At 41.3% G+C, this 18,722-nt stretch overlaps 2 protein-coding genes across 3 annotated transcripts in view; one reads left to right on the top strand and one right to left on the bottom strand.

Annotated features, from left to right (window-relative positions):
* TMEM163 (transmembrane protein 163) overlaps positions 1-1,609 on the top strand; it is a 113,281-nt gene extending 111,672 nt beyond the window's left edge. The window contains exon 8 of the mRNA XM_076343073.1: positions 469-1,609. Coding sequence (XP_076199188.1) covers positions 469-529 — 61 coding nt within the window. The 3' untranslated portion in view covers positions 530-1,609. The remainder of the gene's footprint in view (positions 1-468) is intronic.
* Positions 1,610-8,075: 6,466 nt separating this feature from the next.
* MGAT5 (alpha-1,6-mannosylglycoprotein 6-beta-N-acetylglucosaminyltransferase) overlaps positions 8,076-18,722 on the bottom strand; it is a 144,335-nt gene continuing 133,688 nt past the window's right edge. For both annotated transcript variants that reach the window (XM_076343067.1, XM_076343068.1), the window contains exons 16-17: positions 17,350-17,507; positions 8,076-15,637 (exon numbers count right to left, since the gene is read on the bottom strand). In XM_076343067.1, the coding sequence (XP_076199182.1) occupies positions 15,439-15,637; positions 17,350-17,507 (357 nt within the window). In that variant the 3' untranslated portion in view covers positions 8,076-15,438. The remainder of the gene's footprint in view (positions 15,638-17,349; positions 17,508-18,722) is intronic.

Raw genomic sequence — 18,722 nt, 5'->3', positions numbered from 1 at the left:
ACCAGGACGCATGAAGGCTAATGAAGGATAAAACTAAATTCTGTTTCGGCAACTACCTGATTTTACAGTTTGTGAAACTACTGCAATTCTCCTCTGCTGGTAGATAACTTCTTACAGCAGCCTGGTGTGACACAGGTTGCTACAACAGTCCCTTTCCCACTAATCCCTCCATGGCTTCTCCAGCCAGAAGTGGCTGCTGCTGTGCATTTCAGTTTCTCAATGCAGCCGTGCATCCGAGCTTCCTGAAGGAGAGCCCCTCTCCACACAGTTTGTTTTACACTCCCTTTTGGGCAGAATTAATTGTGGGGCGGAATTAATTCTGATCAGGAGAACGCAAGATAAGGCTGTTACTACCTCTGAGTTCTTTTTAATTCATAAAATAAAATAATATTTATAAGTAAAGAGAAGACCCCAGTTCCAGGGCTTTCCTGTGTCTCTGCATCAACACCCTTGTGCTTTCCTCTCCAGGTTGCTTATCGATATGATACCCCGTGTAAGGCAAACGCGCCATTATGAAATGTTTGAGTGAAGATCACACCCTCTCCTCTGTCAGGACTGTAAAACTACAGCATCGTACATTTTGGCAAGTGGTGCCAATGGTATTTTACTAAATATGCAGTTTGTTTCCCGTGGTCTGTTTTTGTTGAAGTATGTTTTAATGGGAAATCTCTCTGTAAAACTGGCATATGTGCACACTGCTTGCAATTCAGCAAAACAGCAGCATTTTTTTTTTTTTTCAAGTATGCTATTGATTCCTGTGACAATAGAAAACATGCAGTTTGCAGTTTTAACCCAGCTGCCATGTTGTATATTCCAGAGTGAAAGTGTTCTTAATGGTGTGATAAGCCTGTGGGTAAAGAAGTGCCAGTTTCAGATCTTGTTTTTTTTTTCCCTCTGGCCTGTATTTTCCCAAACACGTGCTGTAACAGAAGTACAATCCTTGCTAACCTCTTCGGCTAACAGAGTATCCTACATAGAGTCTGGACACCGAGAGCTGTGTTGCTTAAAACACTTAAGTAGCTACTTCCTCCCCCCCATTCAAATAGACGCACGGAAAGAGCAGGTACAAACCTTTCTGTGATCAGAGAGATACTTCATTTTAATCCTAAATTAACTGAAACTATACCTCTTCAATTTAAATTCTATTTTTTTCTTAACGAGACACTGTTCATAGCTTTGCATGGACCAAACAAGCACACACAGTATTACTGTACAGACCAAAGCCAAAAAGCTGTGCAAGGAAGAGGAGCCGCTTGAGGAGTGGGATTTTCATCTTCTCTTATACTATACGCAGATGTACCAGCGTGTGTGACTTTGTGGTTGCTCTGTAGTCTGACGACGGCACAGCAGTGGCTCAATCTGGTGGTGAGATACAGATCTATTTATTAGATTTAGGTTGTCCTGTAAAGTGTTGCTCACCTTCCATCACACATCTCTCATATTACTTAATAGCGGGTTAAATTATCAAAGAATCTTGATGTATAATCAATAAAACCGGTATCTATTTTATACAGTATCTGTAAGTTACATTTGAAAACTATTTCCAGAATGTATCATAGAACAAAGTCTTCCTGTATAGCAGCCTATTAAACTGGATTCTCTGGCTATATCCATTTTCTCTTTATTTTATATGTTCCAGGTTGGTTTTCACAGCACAGAACCAGTATTGTTGCTTCTGTTTATCACAGGTGGATAAAAAATAGACAGTCCACTGTCGAGTTTGAAATAGGAGCCTGGTAAGTAGCCAAGTAGCCAAGCAGACGACAATAGACTACATAAACTAGAGCAGATGTACAATGAGACTGTTCAGTGATTGATGTACAGTGGGGACACTGGGTTTTTTACTGGTGCCTTGTGATGCTAAAACTGTATTTCCCATCATATGTCACTTAGCAAGTTCTCAGCCAGATCCTTAAGGATCTTTAGTAAAAGCCAACACCAAATGATATCTGTAGGAAGAGACCACCCAAGGGTTTCACTGACCTGACAGTGCCTATATGAGGTGCACAATATTGGAAAGATGACAGTTCTGCTTGAAACAGATAATTCTTTATGGCAAAATGAATTTTGTTTTGCTGCTATAGTTTGTTTACACATATTTTGGATCAATTAAGTTTGCATAAGTATTTGTATGCAAACTTTATAATATTGTTGCTATCATCAGAGCTGATGCTGCTTGTGCCTTGCTGTCACAGGATGATGTTAGTGATCATCGTGTCACTCAGCAGTAAGATGCAAATAAGTACAATGCTTGACAAGACAAAGGACCTGCTTCATAAATGCATTCAGCAAGGACTCCAGAAAGACTGTAAAGTACAGGAGTTGTCACTGTACTCATCACAGGTGAATTTTTAAATATCAAATACCACCCCAAGACCCCTTCTTCCTACACGAGTTCCTAATTTGTTACGCTTTTGCTTAGTCCTGATATTTTCCCACTATGCTTCTTCTCTAACTCATAGTTCCATGAAGTGAGCTGTGGAACAGATATTTCCTCATTGATTAACTAGCTTTGGTCGCACATCTTCAGCCTCAGCATCATAGAACCAGACCCTGAACATAGCTATATTAGACATTTCACGGTTTTGTTAGTTTTATTAGTACTGTTTACCCTCTCCCGCCTCTCGAGGGGCTTTATTACTTCTCCAGTCCCATTGCTAGTTGTTAGAATGACACTTGGGAACTGCTAAAAGTGCTGCCCCGCAGGGCCATGCGCTCCCGCAGCCTGTTTGTAGGAGAGGCCAGTGCCGACTGCTTCTGCAGGAAAGTGAGAAGGTGTAATTGGTTGTGGCAAGGTACTTAACTCCTGATGTAACCTTTGCAACACAGAAGTCCTAGACCATTGCAAGTATGTAGGACATCATTGAGACCAACACCCAGCTCCAACATTAAATAATTCTGTTAAATGTATATAGGAGCACAGGACTATGCAGGTGTGTTCATGCATGAAGCAAAGCTTAACGCTGAGCAAATGAAGTTGCACAGTTCTTTCTGGAACTCCAGAATGCTCTTAGGGGATGTGTGTAAGTACAGACTCCAGCTGCCTAGCCTTTGAAAAGGAGATGTGGTTAATCATACTTTTTCTTATCAGATTAATTTAAACTAATTGCAGAAACTTTTCAGTTACCACAGGTGCTTCAAAGCATTTCTGATATTAGCAGGTAAATACAAGAAAATAACTGAAATACTTGTGATACTTAAAAGGATAAAAGGAAAAAGACCTTAAAAGGAAAAAGAAAGACCAGGAAATAATGATACTCGGAAATGAAAGCAAATACATGCTGATGAAGCCGGCTAGTGTCAGGGAGACTTTGTATGGTACGTGACAATAGGAAAGAAAGTAACTGCTCATCCAATTTACTGAGACACTCTGCCCTAGCCAGCCACCCTCAAAGGTAACTTTCTGTATTACTTTGCTTTATTAAATGTCTGTGCCAGTTGATTTTTCTAACTATGAGATAACAAGTGTGCTTCCAGCTAAGCTGGGCTTTTCAAAAGCTGAAATAGCTCAAAAGCACTTGGACTAATCACCTGGAACTTGGCACTGGCCAACATAATATTTTGCTTGGTGATCACAGGCTGTAGAAGCGTGACAGCACTGCCAAATGCTCTTTGTTGTGCACAGGACACAGGGAAGGAGCTTCAGTGTTCGTACAAGGAACAGCACTGGCCAGCACAGAGACTGCAAACTGACACTTATTAAAGTCAGGCCAAACTCGGAATTGCAAATTAATCCCTGCAAATGACTACGAATCTGAGCAGATCCTTTGAACTTGGCCATATTGTTCTGCAGAGAAGGAAGCTACCAAAAACTCTGACAGTAAGGATTACACCAGCTGCAGTCTTGAATCCCACCCCATGCCCCGCATACACCAGGTAGCCATGAAGTGTATTTTAATAATGGAAAATGATAAAGTTCCATTTCTAGCTAAAAGCCAGATTTTTTGAAGCCAGATTGTCATCAAGAAATTGCTAGACTAACATCCCTTGCTGATTTAGTTGCATTTCACTCCTAGCAATAGTAGGCAAGCCATAAATAAGCATGATCCAACCATGGTGGAAAAACAGAGTCTCAAAAGAAGCTCCTTGCTGAAAATGATGTTCCCGAAATGGACCTGAAGCAAAGACCCCAGACAAGAAGCTTCTCAGACGTGGGCAAACTCAGCTCTAGGTATACCTGCACTTGGGAAGGTACCGCAGAGTTCCTCACTGCTAACAATACCATTTGCATTGCTGCAGTCCCAGCTGCCTGGGAAAAAGTGTAGACGTTTCCGGCATCCCTTTTTGTGGGCCAGCTCATGGAGATGCTAGGTCACCAGGCAAATATTAAGCCTTAATAATACACGAAGCAGGAATGTTTGTTCCCAACCTGGCAATGTGTTTTCCCTAGACAGTCAAATTTATACTCAAGAAACGTCTTTACTACCCATTTTCTTTTGAAGTCTCTGAGGATGGAGTATTAAACAGGTGGCCACGATAGCAGCAAGCTGCCTCTGCAGCACCAGAGATAAGGAAATGCTGAAGCTACCTGACCAGAGATTATCCCTGGGACGCATGGACTCGTGTAGATGTCCCATCCAGAGCCTGCAAGTAGGAAAGTGTTTTGCTGTGCTCACAGCACCTGTAATATCTTACCACTGCTCCCAAGAGTCTGCTGCTAGTCGGTGTTAGGTGCACTGCCACCAAGTGGTGCTGTGACAAAGCCCATCACCGAGCCTGTGGCTGTGTTTATCGAGGACCAGTAACGAAGCAGGAGCAGCACACAAAAACACATTCCTGCGGCCTGGTGTGTAGGTCCAGGTTACGCAACTGGAGAGCGTAATTAAATGAAATAGCAGACAACCCAGAGATATTTCCCTCTCCTGTTCCTCCCACGTTTGGCAGCTGATGTTTTCCTTTCAGCCACAAGATCGGTATTTGAGGCAGCACTGAAAGGTTCTTACTTTTACCTGTTTGGTGCTACTCACTCTGGCCAGCACAGCTGCTCCTCTGGCAGCCTCCAGCCCGCTCACTGGGAGCATGCGACAGCAGAAGAGCTGGAGAACCCCAGTGTGCAGGTCCAGCAGAGACTGACACAGGCACCAACAAAAACACTCATATGCAGGGAGGCTGAAAGTACGTTTTATCCAAAGCCTGCACAGAAGGGCTACTCTCTTCTAAGTCAGTTTGGCAAGTAACTAGGAGACATCCCATTTTGTCAGCTAACGCTGTTGCCACCAACCCCGGTATTCTTCTGAACGCACCTCTTCATGACACAGGCCTTACAGAACTGTCACCCTTCACCTCACCACAGAGCAAGAAGTAGGAGTAAAGGTGACACCTATTCTAAAATGGCCAAGTGACAACAAATACAAACCTCCTTTTACCAGGGCCAACCCATCAAGCAGAATCCGAGCCTGCAGCGTGGCCTTGGGCAAATCACATCATTGATTCCTCCCTCCTATGGAGGCGGGGAGGAAATTAAAGCTAAGAGGGGTCTCCACTGATTTAGCGGCTTTCACTTCAAAGCTCCACTGTACCGATTACTTACTTACATTGCAAGCAACAGTTGTTACTTGCTGAAAACACCAGAGGCTCATACCTTGGCACATTTTCTTTAGAGGTGATGTTACTGTTTCAGCACTTTTGTCCAGCACTTTCCGCTTTGAAGTTTCCCTCCTCACAAGTGTGCTCACAAATGCACGAGGCAGATGCCTTCAGCCAGCCAGCGCTCCGAGGTCCTGCAGCAAGTCTCCTGGGAGGAAAGACCTCCGAGCCAAGGGTCCACAAGACAAAGCAGGACACAGAGTGAGACTTAACAGCTGGAGTCTGCTTGGTGCAAACAATATTCAATTTTTTGGCAGCAAACATTTGCTACCAGGATTTTAGTTAAATACAATCTCCATAATCAGTAAAATAATAAAATGTGCAAGTCCTGACAAGTGTAAACATAAATACGGGGCATCATAAGGCAGTAAACTGGGATGCTCTGTCTCTTGCACACTGAAGAGGAAGCGTCAGCAGGAGGTGAGGCTTTTGAGAGCGACACAAAGTCCCAGCAAAATGTTTCCATCTGTGGACTCTACCAGATGGAGTTTAACTGAAACCCGTCTAAGTGTGTGAGAGTTGAAGTATTTAGTATTTAAGCTCCCCCAATGATCTTTCCAGCACAGTTGCATGGTGTGTGTATTTTTTATTCCAAGCTCCAATTTTCATACTTTTTTTTTTTCCATTATGTGACAGCAACACAGCCCACATGTGACTCCAGCTGCTCACCATTTTACAGATGTCTCCTTATAATGTCAAAGCTGAACAATAATTAGGGGAATGAAACAGGAAGGAAAACATTTCCAAAAATAACCAGAACAAGGGACCGAACGAGCAGTGTCCTCCACTAATTCATTTTGATGTTAGGAAACATTTGGGAATTGTGGTGTGTTGAACAGCAACACAGAACCAACAATATTTTCACCCATTTTAATCTGAGGTGACGTGCCAAGGAAACACCCATCAAAAGGGGGGACTGGTGAAGGATATTCACGTATGTCACCTCACTGAAACAGTAGTGTTTCATTGCAACATTGCAGAAGCACCGCCAGCAATGCGCAGCAGAAAACCATCACGTGTAGCCACGGCGCACGAGACTCCCTAATTCTGGCTAGTGAATAGACTGGACAACCGGATAGCCAAACCCAAGTCACCAACCCTCTCCCAACCTGCAGGCATTTCACCGTCCCACTTCAGTTTGACATTTTTATTTATGCTATTGCTTACCAGTGTTGTGTGTCATTAATTGGGGTAGGGAGAATAAAAAGGATCCCAAGTTGATAGTTACTGGCTTCTGCACTATTCTGATTTTAACGTTACTCGGTTAGGTGTAGCCACATTCTAAAACAAAAAAGAAAAAAAAAGAAAAAAAAGACACAAACCCAACATACAAAAATCTTGGAAAAAGGTATTGTTGTAAGAAAGCGAGGAGTTGCTTCTCTCCGGTGTAGTTTTAAAAAGCACATAGCACCTATGCTTCCGATGGACATTTTTTTAACAGTTAAAAAAAGACCTGGTCTCATTTTGGTTGGTTGGTTGAGTTTTTTACTATTCATTTTACTACTGCAGACCGCTCCCGCATTAATTGTTCTATTACTCTTGCACACCTCCGCTGAAACCTCTCAAAATTCCCAGCAGAAGCTGACAACAGAGGACCCTTCCCTCAGTCTTGGCTGGGCTGACAAAAATTGTGGTGGGCAGAAAGAGCCTTTCAGCAGAATGGGCGCAGCTGAAATAAACTGACAGTTCCGCGTAAGAAGTTTCACTCTGTGGACATTTATATTGTACGTCTTTGATGTATGTGTTTACAACCTCCAAGGTGACTTAATGTGGCACCGATCGAGTGCACTGAATGCACACTCCACTCCTCCTAAGACACAAGTCACCATCTCTCAGACGGTTTTGGCAGAGACTTTCCGGGGCACCTCTCAGGTGGTGGCTCCTGCAGCACCAGCTGCTGAAACCTCAACCCGGCGTGGGAGTGATGCTGACTGAAGCAACGCAGGCACATAGTCCAGAGTTCCACGCTTGATCTCCTGTTCCACATGCAAATATTTCACAAGCCATCCAAGCTCTTTGCATTTAAACTTGCATCTTGAAAGATAACAAACACTCTTTAAAGCTGCTATTTTACCACAACATAGCTTTTGTTTTTGAACTCCGCAGTGTATTGCACCAGCAAGTCTTGTATGTCTGTGTGCTACTACTGTGCAATTCCACAGTCTTCCTTGTGTGCTGGAAATTTCTAGGAAACCAAGAATTCCTAACTACTGCTGTGGCAAAACTGCCCTCCTAAAATGAACCTTGGTTTTATCCATTATCCAACTTGCATTTAAAAGAAAACACAGTAAAAAGATAATTACTTGCCTGTTGTTCTTATGGCCAAGACGTGGGTAGATGGGACTGTTCATGCTCACCTCTGAAGAGGTGGGCCAGCGACAGAAATGCCCAGCTGCAGAATTGCAAGGATAAGCCACTCCGATGCATTTGGATAAATGGCAGCTCACAGGCTTCCCATTTAAGCACAAAGCAATCGTAAATCCAAATCACACAAGAAAAAGGTTTATTGAAAAATAAAGTTCTCCCTAGTCTTTTTTCTACAACAGTGAAAACAAAGCATTTTTCTATGCCATTAAAGTACAGACATTTACTTTTCTAAGAAAAAAAAAATTTAAAAAATCCCATCCTATTGAACCCCAGTAACTTGACAGTATCTGAACCACCATGTTCTCTTCTTTCTGAATCAAACTGCTTGAACGCAATATAGTGGAACACAACCATTTAAATAAAACAAAGGATCAACCTTTTTTAGGAGAGAATTCAAGCCAAACACACATAGTACCAGCCTGACCCTGAAGTTCTCATGTACATATAAAAACCCTCATTGACTCCAAACTATTATCTGCAAAAAGCAGCAACTTTATTTTTACAGGTTTCAGTAGGTTTTTCTTCAATTTACAGTGCTACAGGGATTACTCAGACTTTGACCCCCTTCACCCACGGAGAGAGAGACTCCTCCAGGGAATGATTCAGACCAGAACCCAAAGAGCTGCCCAGATTGCCCTCCGGAGGACCTCCCTGCAACAGTCAGCCTAGCAAGCTCAGGGAGATCAACTTCTCCAAGCTCAAATTAGCTTTGTAAATATTCCCTTATATTTTTCTTTTAACTCTCTTAGAATCTTCAGGGTAACTTTTCTCTTCTCATAAAATTTATTCTTTTTTCCTTTGGTAAAAAACTGCCATTTCCTCCTCCTCTGCTGTACTCCTTTGTGAAAACCAAATAAAACCACGACTTCTTAAAAATGGTTTTCCCCACTGACAACAGTCACTGTACTGCAGCAGACCCGTTAATGAATGTAATAAATTAGTTCCCAGTATAACCCTATTAAAATTAACTGCCTTCAGACAGCAATTTGACTCGATTTATCATGTACCTGTTTGATACTTCAAACTACTTTGCAGCTGCTGGAATCCAAGCCAGGACGTGTTGCATGCACTTTGCTGAGTGCCTGGATGGCTCCAGTAAATGCCGTAGCGTTATTTACATGCTCTCCTTAAAGCCAAGGATTTTGCCGGCTCCTGGAGGAGGACTGAGCCTCTACTGTGTCACCGGCCACGAGTGGAGCAGCACTGACCTAGGGCTATTTGCAAGTATTTGCAAGTACGACAGCGCAGTGCAATACAGACGTATTTTCCTGTACGGAGAAGCAGCCGCGTGTTATCATTGCTGTGAAACGTGAGGACAGCAGGGTCCACAACGCTTCGGATCTGCAAGCCCTTACGCAAGGTGACACGTTCTGTTCCCATGCATAGCCCACCTTAGTCAAAGGGCACCTGCACCGATCTTCCCAGCAGAGAGAAGGGTATTATTCACTTGACTACTACTGAATTTTTTTAAAGCAGTTTCTGTGTGTGGAGCTATTACTCATTTTATCAAAACTTTGAGGGCCTGATTTTATTTACCCATTATTAAAGGGGTAAATAAAGCACAATCTAAGTAGGTGGCTTAGTGCTGTTGAGAGAGGTCTGCTGAATTAAAACATACTATTGGCTTCAATTATATGACTATATATAAAGGATTACACCTATAAAAGCAAGACACATTGGCAACAGTTGCACTTCGTCATTTTTTCCTGGAAGAACGAACGTGAACGGTGCCTCACATCTGAGGCGTTCTGGGGTTCAGCCTCTGGTATTTTCAACACATTCCAACAGTAAACATTTTACACTTGATACACAGAGTTTGCTGTTTACACATTCCATTTAAATGTAATATTCAGAAGTTACAAACTAATTTAAAAAAAAAACCCTACAGAGCTGCTTAAAAATATGAAGACGAGATTTAAGTCATTGCCCATAAAACAGGATGTTTTGTTGTTACATTTACAGCAGTATTATTAAAGCGTATCTCAGTGAAACCGTATCTGCCCTGGCCTGTTCAGCCTGAACGCAAGCATACATCTTATGCTTGCAAGCATACATCAGTGCATTATTCTCCTCGACTTTACAGTGGTCCCTAAAACGATGGGACCGAAGGAGAATTACAAATGGAAGGAGATGGCAAGTCGAAAGTTGAAGGCATAGCAGCTGTAGGGCGAACACCACAAAGAAATAGCCATGCCAAAATGTTAGCACCCCTGGAAAAAAGTCTGTGACGTTGGAAACGGATAACTAATAGTCTCTTAAAAAAACCCCAAACAAACAAACAACAAAATAACAAACACCCCACCCCTCCAACTCCAAACTGCAGACTGAACAGCTATTTAACCAAGTCTTCAACTGGTACTTTGATAATAAGTAACAGCAACTTAGTCAGAGATGATATATGCTGTAACAGCAAGCAAAACTGGTTGCTGATATGTGTACAATAGAACCTGCAAGCGTTTGGTCTTTATCTTGTAAGATACAGTGCTTTATATTTATTAAAAAGGGAGAGCTGCTCTTTTAATTTGAAGAAAAATTAATGGAGGAGTTCTGCTATCACTGAAGCCAGTGGGAGTCATGAAGTTAATTAGACTTGGATGAGATTGTATCCAGCCTGATTCATCCCATTTAATTTATTTTACTAGCAAAATCTGGTCCTGAAATGTACTATGAGCAAAATACATACCTGAGAAAGCAATTTGGGTTTTGTTTATGTGAAAAGTGCTGCAAACTCATAAATCACCTTTGTAATTTAGACAGGCCACTCATTTTTGCGAGAGGAGGGCATGTCTTTCATAGCAAGGATAAACCAAGGCCATTAATTAGGATATTAAAGGATAGTAGTAGTACATGATTAAGTGAGGAGGGAAGACGTCGGCTAATAACCCAATTTGCAGCTGGTATCAACAGAAACTTTCAGCAAGTCTGAATGCTTGTCAATAAGCAAGTTGCAAAAGCCGGCACGAGTAGCTGGGAGCAGAGCGGAGCGGGGAAGATGCGGAGTCCTGGCTCTGTCCGCAACCCCGTTCTGTGATCTCCAACTGAAACCTGGTCAGCAGCTATTTTGCAAAATACTCTTCTTGCAGAAAAGTAGTAGCATTAAAAAGAAAAACATCTGCAATAAGATGAATATCCAGAGTTCCCTCCCCACTGAGAGTCGTAAATTCAGGTATCATAAAAGGATTGTATTCTCCTGGTAACACCAAGAATCACCCCGTGCACTTCCATGTCCAGACGTCTTTATCCGGAAAACCAACACCTCACCACCTTTAATGTGGATCTTCAATTTTCCAGCTGATCAAATCAGATATGGCTGTTTCTAGAAGTTTTCTGTTAGCATTGTCTCCTAACGGCTTTAGTTTGCTCTCTGGTCATTAAACAGACATCCCATCCCAGCAGGAGCTCTCATGTCAAGTTACAGATATTCAGCAAAGGGTATTTTGCTTGCAGAAGCAATGTTTTGCAAGAATTACTATAGTTTTATCTCATTAACCCTTACCTTACAGTTTTAGAACAGATTTCCCCACTACTTAAAAACATTGAGAATTCATACCGCTAAGTTGTACAGTCATCAAGCGCTATTTTTACCTGTAATTAGTGTTCCATTATACTTGTTCAGACAGTGTCCCTATGCCAAACACCCATCCAAACCCCAAAGAAAGTAAAAAAAGGCACATAAACATTAAATATTTGTAGGAGAAACATAATCTGATATAAACAAGCAAACACACAGCTGCAACTATAAATTACAAAAAGAAACATAGAAACTAGGCAAAAAATGCAAAAAGCAACTCTATTTATACATGTGCAAATCAACTTGCATATATGAAATAAATGAGGTTTTTATTGGCATTTTTAAACAGTGTGTATTTACCAACTTTACCTTTCAAAGGCAAGCCTTTTATGTTAATTTTAATAAATATGTAAATGCTTCTCTCAAGTTTTCTAATCTCGTAGGAACAAGATTTTTGAAAAAAAACTAGGTCACATACAAAAATACAAAATTTTAAAACAAAGAATGTCTTGATATGAGAGATATGTTTAAAAGCTTGTAAAATGTTTTTATATTCAACTTTTGACATTTTTTCCCATCCATCGCTAATCAATATATTCAAATGCAAGTCATGCAAAAACCTGATTTCTGAGTAAAGGAAGCTGCAAGCTTTACTGCCAGACTGAGAAACAGTAGCACAGTCCCATCTCTAATATCCTTGTTTAAGTGCAATAATTGGACTACACCTTTAGTCTTTAATTAGGAAGGAAAATAGTTGTGGAACTTGGGCAGAAGGCTGCCCTCTGTCCTGAAAGGTGGATATATATTATACGTTTCAGTAAATCAGTCAAACTTTTAGATAGTCCCACATGGATTTGCCTGAGCGATCACCTGCGGAAGGATTCACTTATTTATCAACGCACGAACAAACACTGCTATGTGATGGGGGAGTGCTATGTCGGGTTTAGTGAGTAACCTTTACAAAGTTTATGCACTTACAGTTCTCATACGATAGTCTCCTTTTACAGAAATTTAGACTGAAGCTGTATTTCATAAAAGTAAGGTTTCTTCTGAAAAGAGAGCTTAAAATTAATAATAGAGGCCTATCAAATTATAGGTCTTGATTCTTTTTTCTTTAAGATTAATGAGTCTTCTTTATAGATTTCAGTGGAAATGGGATCACACCCCACCAATTCTGAAGCCGAATTAGAAGTTCTGTCCCTGGCTGAAATGCAAGTGGCGCTGGTGTTTGCTGGTTCATTTTTGCCAGTATGCAGTAACTCAGTTCAGTAGACTAGAAAGAAACACTGCTACAGCATGAAAAAAACAGAGCTTATAACAGACTCTCCCTGCTGTGGTAAAGGCAAACTGAGCATTGAGCAAAGCACTAGACCAGAAAATCTTATAATAATAAATACCAAACCCCTCCCATCCTTAAAGGTTTAGAGGCAAAATCGAAGGCAGTATGCCATGTGGACTATACAGTGGGGGGGGAAACAAGCAAGTATGTATTTACAGCAAAGAATTACACTACAGCAAAAACTACGTGTTTTGCATTCTTTAAGTGCACACAATACAAGTCTTTGTTTCTGATGTAATTCTGTGATATCTCATTCCAAACTAAATTCCTGCCTGAAGAACCTCAGGCTGAATGGGTAAAGGCAAATTCTGCTGCTGCCTTTACTTTCAGCACCAGGTATAAGTGTATATATTTTAATACGCAGGATTTTCCAGTTGCACGAATATGCACAGGTATGCGGGGAGTATTTGATATAAATACAAAGTGAATTGTTGCGCCTGCTCAGACCCATTTCCAATCCTCCTCCCCCAGCTTTTCTGGGGTATTAAAACTATTGCAACCTACAGTTGTGCTGACTGAAGCAAATGCTGAGCTATGGTAACGGTAAGGGTTTTCATACTAGTCTGTGTTTGTTTTCTTTTCATACAGAAAGTTTGCCTCCCATTATAGAACCCAGCTGTTCTGTTTCTGGAGAATTACTCTAAAATACAGCCGATTTTATCATCACCACTACCCAGTTACTGGTGGCCCTGCTGTTGAACAGCTCCCACATACCCTTTTTGGATACTCAACAGTCTCTCGGGATTAAGTTCCCATGTAGTCCACAGCAGTGTTACGGAGCGTTACAGGATAACACCGTCAGGAGTGCTGAGGCAGGAAGCAAAAACCTTGAGAAAGCTAATTCACTGCTTTGAAATTGAAACTTTAAATGTATACTGTTCTGTTCTCTTGTCTTGAGGATGTATCCAAGATTAAATAGCATTTCCCTTGCTTGGTCTTTGGTAGGTCAAGAGATACATCAATATTCACACACAGATAATGAATGCCGGTTACAAGAAAAATCTGAACCAACCGGATATATCCAAGAAGGAAAATTTAAAATACCTATGCTTTTCACTATTACCTGGTAACGCTTGTTCATCTTTATGAAAAAAACCTTCATGTTGATCTGAGTTTTTTTCCCGTATGATCAGAGCACGTCCAAATTGTAAACCTGCAGACTATGACTGCTTTCAAAATATACCGCAGATTTGTTTCTCACTAATCTTAGCATATCACTTTCTGACTACAAGTGGTGCTGTCAAGCATGCCACCTTCCACTGAAAATAACAAAAATTACCTCTGTAAAAAGAAGGCGGTTTTAGAAGATTCAACTTGCTGCTCTAAAAAAATGAAGTTTGCTTTGAATTCCAAACTCTTGAATTGTTTTTTTTTGAAATTTGTAACTGGTGGGCCTGTTTAAAAAAGAAAAAAACCCCAAAAAACCAAACACCCCCCCAACCAGAAAAACAATCAAAGAACCCACGAGACTGATCAATGCTTTTCTTAGCAGTTGTTTGTCTCCTCTTACTTGTTCTTCACAAAAAATTTCTCTTTAAAAACCTAGCTAGTTATGAAGACATTTTACATTTCTACCACACAATAATTATAGTTAGCTTAGTTTAACCTTTCTATGTCATTCAGCAACACTTTAACTACTGGAAGCCGTAGCAAACTGAGGCTCTAACGATAATATTGCTCCAATGATGCTGAATACTTTTTGCTTCACACAGTATTTCTAGTAGACAGACTACAACAGAAGCATGGGCAAATTCCAAGGATTACTCTCTAAATGGGACCAGTAAACTGCGACAAGTCCATTCCGAAAATGGCAGGATGTTTTTGTAGCTTTTCCACACTGAAGGATGCCACAACCCTAGTCAGTTGTCGAGTCACCAAGATGATGTGTCACACGCTGGCAACTGCCTATTTGCTCATTCATGATACTCTCTGTTTAGACTGCTCCGATGCAGCGGCTGTGATGCAGACAATTCTTTGTTGTATACAAAGATTTAAAAAAAAAAAGAAAAGAAAAGAAAAGAAAAGGAAAAAAGAACTGGGCCCGGATAACCCCATAACAGGGTACAGAGCTATCTTGCGATTCCGAGTTCTTGTGAAGTAAACCACTTTATAGCCATTCGAGCTAAAGCGGTACCCAAAACAGTGCACCTAGAACAAAATATTAGTCCTCCCTCCCCTGCACCCCCCTCCCTCAAGCACACTTTTTCCAATTTTCTACTGGAATGAAGTTGAGATCCTTTAGCTAACCATGACGGGGGATGTCCCAACTCATTAAAAAAATAGAAAACACTTTACCCAAACGACAAAAAAAAAAAAAAGACGTTTGATGGGTCTGGGAATTTTCTACAAACTATTCTGTGCAGTCATCTTCAAATCACTGTAGAACATGAAACTCATTTCTCTTCGCAAACAGATGAAGGAATCTGAAGAGTTACACTGCAAATGTTCTTATAGGAAAAAAAGATCAGTTAGCTGTTTATTATGAATCCCTCCTCTCTTAGTAGATAATTCTGCCCAGCAATGATAGCTCTGCCTGCAGCGAAAAACCTGGACAAAAGTGCAGGAAGTAGTAAGTAGCTCCTCTCAAAACTACTTACATTTTGTCCTCAACTCAAAAGAAGCTCTGCTGCTGCTGCTATAGGCAGTCTTTACAAAGCGCAACCTGCCCCTTAATATAGTCTCTGCAGGGGCAGATTCTTCTGTGGGTGGGGTGGGATCCGGCACAGCTGAACAATAAGAGGTCACCTTGGAAAACACAGTGCTTCCTCCTTCCATCAAAAGAGGGGACCAGAATATCATTTGCGGACTCCATGGTGAGACATTCGATATTATGCCTAAAAAGCAAAGCACATGATCTAAATCACAGCAGAGTTTACAAGAGTTTGGTACAGTTTTCATCCTTCCTCGCCAAAAATAAAATAAAATGCTGTATTACATCCTAAGTCAAGTACATTTAGAATTGCAGATTTCCAGAACATGACTCTCATTTCTTTTTGCCTGCGCCGATTCTCTCTGCAGAGGGCAGCATGGTCTTTTCAGCTTTACTCTGTTTCCTAAAGCTTAAAGAAAGAAGTTAAAAAGGAAAAAAATGCTTTTGACTGTTCCCCAAAGCATAATATTTAAACGCACCATGCATTTCTAGTAAGACAGAAACAAAGACTCTGAAATCAGAAGATAGTCTCGTTGATTTCAGCAGGGATCTTCCCCAGGCAAGCCACACTGTGCCAGGCAGCCCTGGGTAGCTGAAGGTGCAGTCCGCCAAACTGCAAGGACGAGGTGATGCTGCTGTGTTGGACCCACTGCTCCGAGGAACCAGCTAGCGCTAGCTAGCTGAAAAAAGAAAAATGCGAGTTGCCGTTTTCTGCCCACAAAGCTTAAGCGCGAGGGTAGCAATTCCAGCAGAGGCTTGTTTTTCACTTATTCTGAAAACATTGGTAGCTTTCAGCATTTAACAGGTTTTTTCCCCCACAGAATTATAATTTTGCCTAGACAGCTAGAAAAGAAGCCTGACAAAGTTTTTACATGAGCTGCTTCTGAACTCCACTGGAAATTACAACTTTGCAAATGAAACACAAAAATAAAAACCTTCTACAATTCAGTTTAGCAAAAAGTGGAGATAGAAAACCTAGGAAGCAGATTCCCTAGCAGGCATTTGTTGGAGCCCAGCTTTGAGTGCTTTGTTTTCATTCTGAAAGGAACACGGACATATTTCTAAGAGACAGCACCTGAAAGCAACATCAATTTCCTTAATACATAGCTGGTAAGCTTTGTAAATTGGTACTAATACCTCTAATGTGCAAGGGTTTACAATTCTTTACCTAGGACAATACCGACAAAAGGTTTGCAGAAACAGTAATTGCTAATTGCCAATGGATACAGATGTTTCAATATGGATGTTAATTGTGACCAAAGAGGGAGCTCAGTAAATAAAAGCAGCCCTTTGTAAGTGCTGTATTTAAAATCATGTGAACAACTGATAGAAATCACACACTGTGCACAGAGTTCTATTTCCTGCAACAAAATGCATTTCGTTTCTGACCCAGCTGACTGAGCACAGTTAGGATTAGCGTTAAGAGTCATGGAAGTTCACTAACGCTCAGAAGGATATGGCAAAAGCTATGGAATAGTGCCCCTGCTCAGCCAGGGCTGCAAAGGGTCCATCCAAATACAATTACAGTTCTGGCATCTGCGATCCCCGCAGCACAAGCATCTTTGCTCAGTGCAAGCAACCCAACATCAACGGGCACTGTACGGTGCACGCACGTAGGAGATGGAGGGGGAGAAGGAAGAGATGTAAATTTTTGGCCTTGGTGCTGTACTCCTCACTGCAAAAACATGCTATGTGGAACGGTCCTCTCACCACAGCAGCAACTTCTACCATCCACTGCTACGAAGGACTAACCGCACAGCTTGCTGCTGCCAGACAGACAGTACTTCTCTCCCCACCTTCCCTTCTCACAGAATTCGTACACTAAACTTCCTGTGTGGCAAAAACCAGTGCAATAAAAAGAGACCAAATAACATGTTCGTGCTTTTAAGTACTTACTTAAGCAGAGCTTTGTCCTTGTTAAGATGCTGGAAGAAGGAAGGCTCACAGATGAGCTGGCTTTCCTGACAAACTTGTTTACAGGATTTTCCTGGTTCAGCAATTTTTACTTGAAGGGCACTTAATGGGGGCCACATCACCTGCCCGTGACAGAAATCCTGCAGTGACAGATCATATTTTATTATAACGCATCCAGTCCCTTGCTAGCAATTTTCCCCATTAGTAAAATAAGTGGTTATTGTCACCCAAACGCTCATTTTGCAACTCATTTTGGTTGTATTAAAATCAGTAATTCAAGCACAATTAAAGAGAGTATTTTTTTTTAGCATGAGGGAATTATCACCTTTGATTGCTACTTGAAATGTGGTAGTACCCTTCTTCCCAAAGAAGATTCTTGCCTACCTTTACCTTTTTTAATTTATCATAGAGCAACTCCACATATCCAACCCCTTTTGGGCTTTCTCAGTGATTTCTGTTTCACTGACTTAGTGCTAGCAGAACTATTTTCATAACAGCACAAATGTCAGGAGGAAGTTCTGGTAGGAGAAGAATTCCAGAGGCCAGTTACCCTGTAGGTGAGAAAGGTCTCAAGTGCCAGAGCCATCTGGAAAGGATCAGGGGACTCGCAGCACTATGGAGCGAGCCGAACTCATAAAAGACCGAAGATTTCTATAAAGCAACCAGGATTCAGAGTTTGCTTGTTCTTCTTGGTTGAATTGCTAGTAAAAGTGCTCTCCCAACGCTCAAAAAAACTGGCTATAAATAATGCATGCAGTCAAGTGTCACCACAGTGGAAAGAGAGAAGGAAGAAACAATATCTAAACACACTTGCTAGCGAAAACTATTCAAAGACAAGTTCTTATGGTCTTGACATTTAAAATGAGAAAAAGCAAAGAGAAAATTTTAATCGCTGGTTTTGTATAACATTCCATGATACTCAGCCATTATTTTAACATCTGGCAACTCTCATCAAAAGGTGATCAAAAAATCTGGGCCCAGACCATCATGGTTTGCTTTCTCCTGACAAAACTAAAATTTGTATGTACAGGTCCCAAAGTGTGACCCAAAGCTTAGAAAGGCTGAACTACTTGAAATTTTAATGAAGCTAAGACCCCAAATCATTTACCAGTTTGGTGGTTTTTTTCCTCTGTTTAGATTTCCTCTGCTGAAGGAGGAAGTTTTCATACTCCCAGGTCTAACCATAAATTTAGTATTAAACAATCATGAATCACGGATATCCTGAGTTGGAAGAGACGCAGGAAGATCGCAGAATCCAACTTCTGACTCCACACAGGGCAACCTAAAAGCTAAACCATGTATCTAAGAGCGTTGTCCAAATGCTTCTTGAACACTGACAGGCTTGGGGCCATGAC

The sequence above is a fragment of the Aptenodytes patagonicus genome, chromosome 6 (assembly GCF_965638725.1).
Source record: "Aptenodytes patagonicus chromosome 6, bAptPat1.pri.cur, whole genome shotgun sequence".
In the NCBI taxonomy this organism is placed as follows: Eukaryota; Metazoa; Chordata; class Aves; order Sphenisciformes; family Spheniscidae; genus Aptenodytes; species Aptenodytes patagonicus.
The sequence above is the reverse complement of the archived record's forward strand: the minus strand, read 5'-3'. Positions and strand labels throughout refer to the sequence as shown.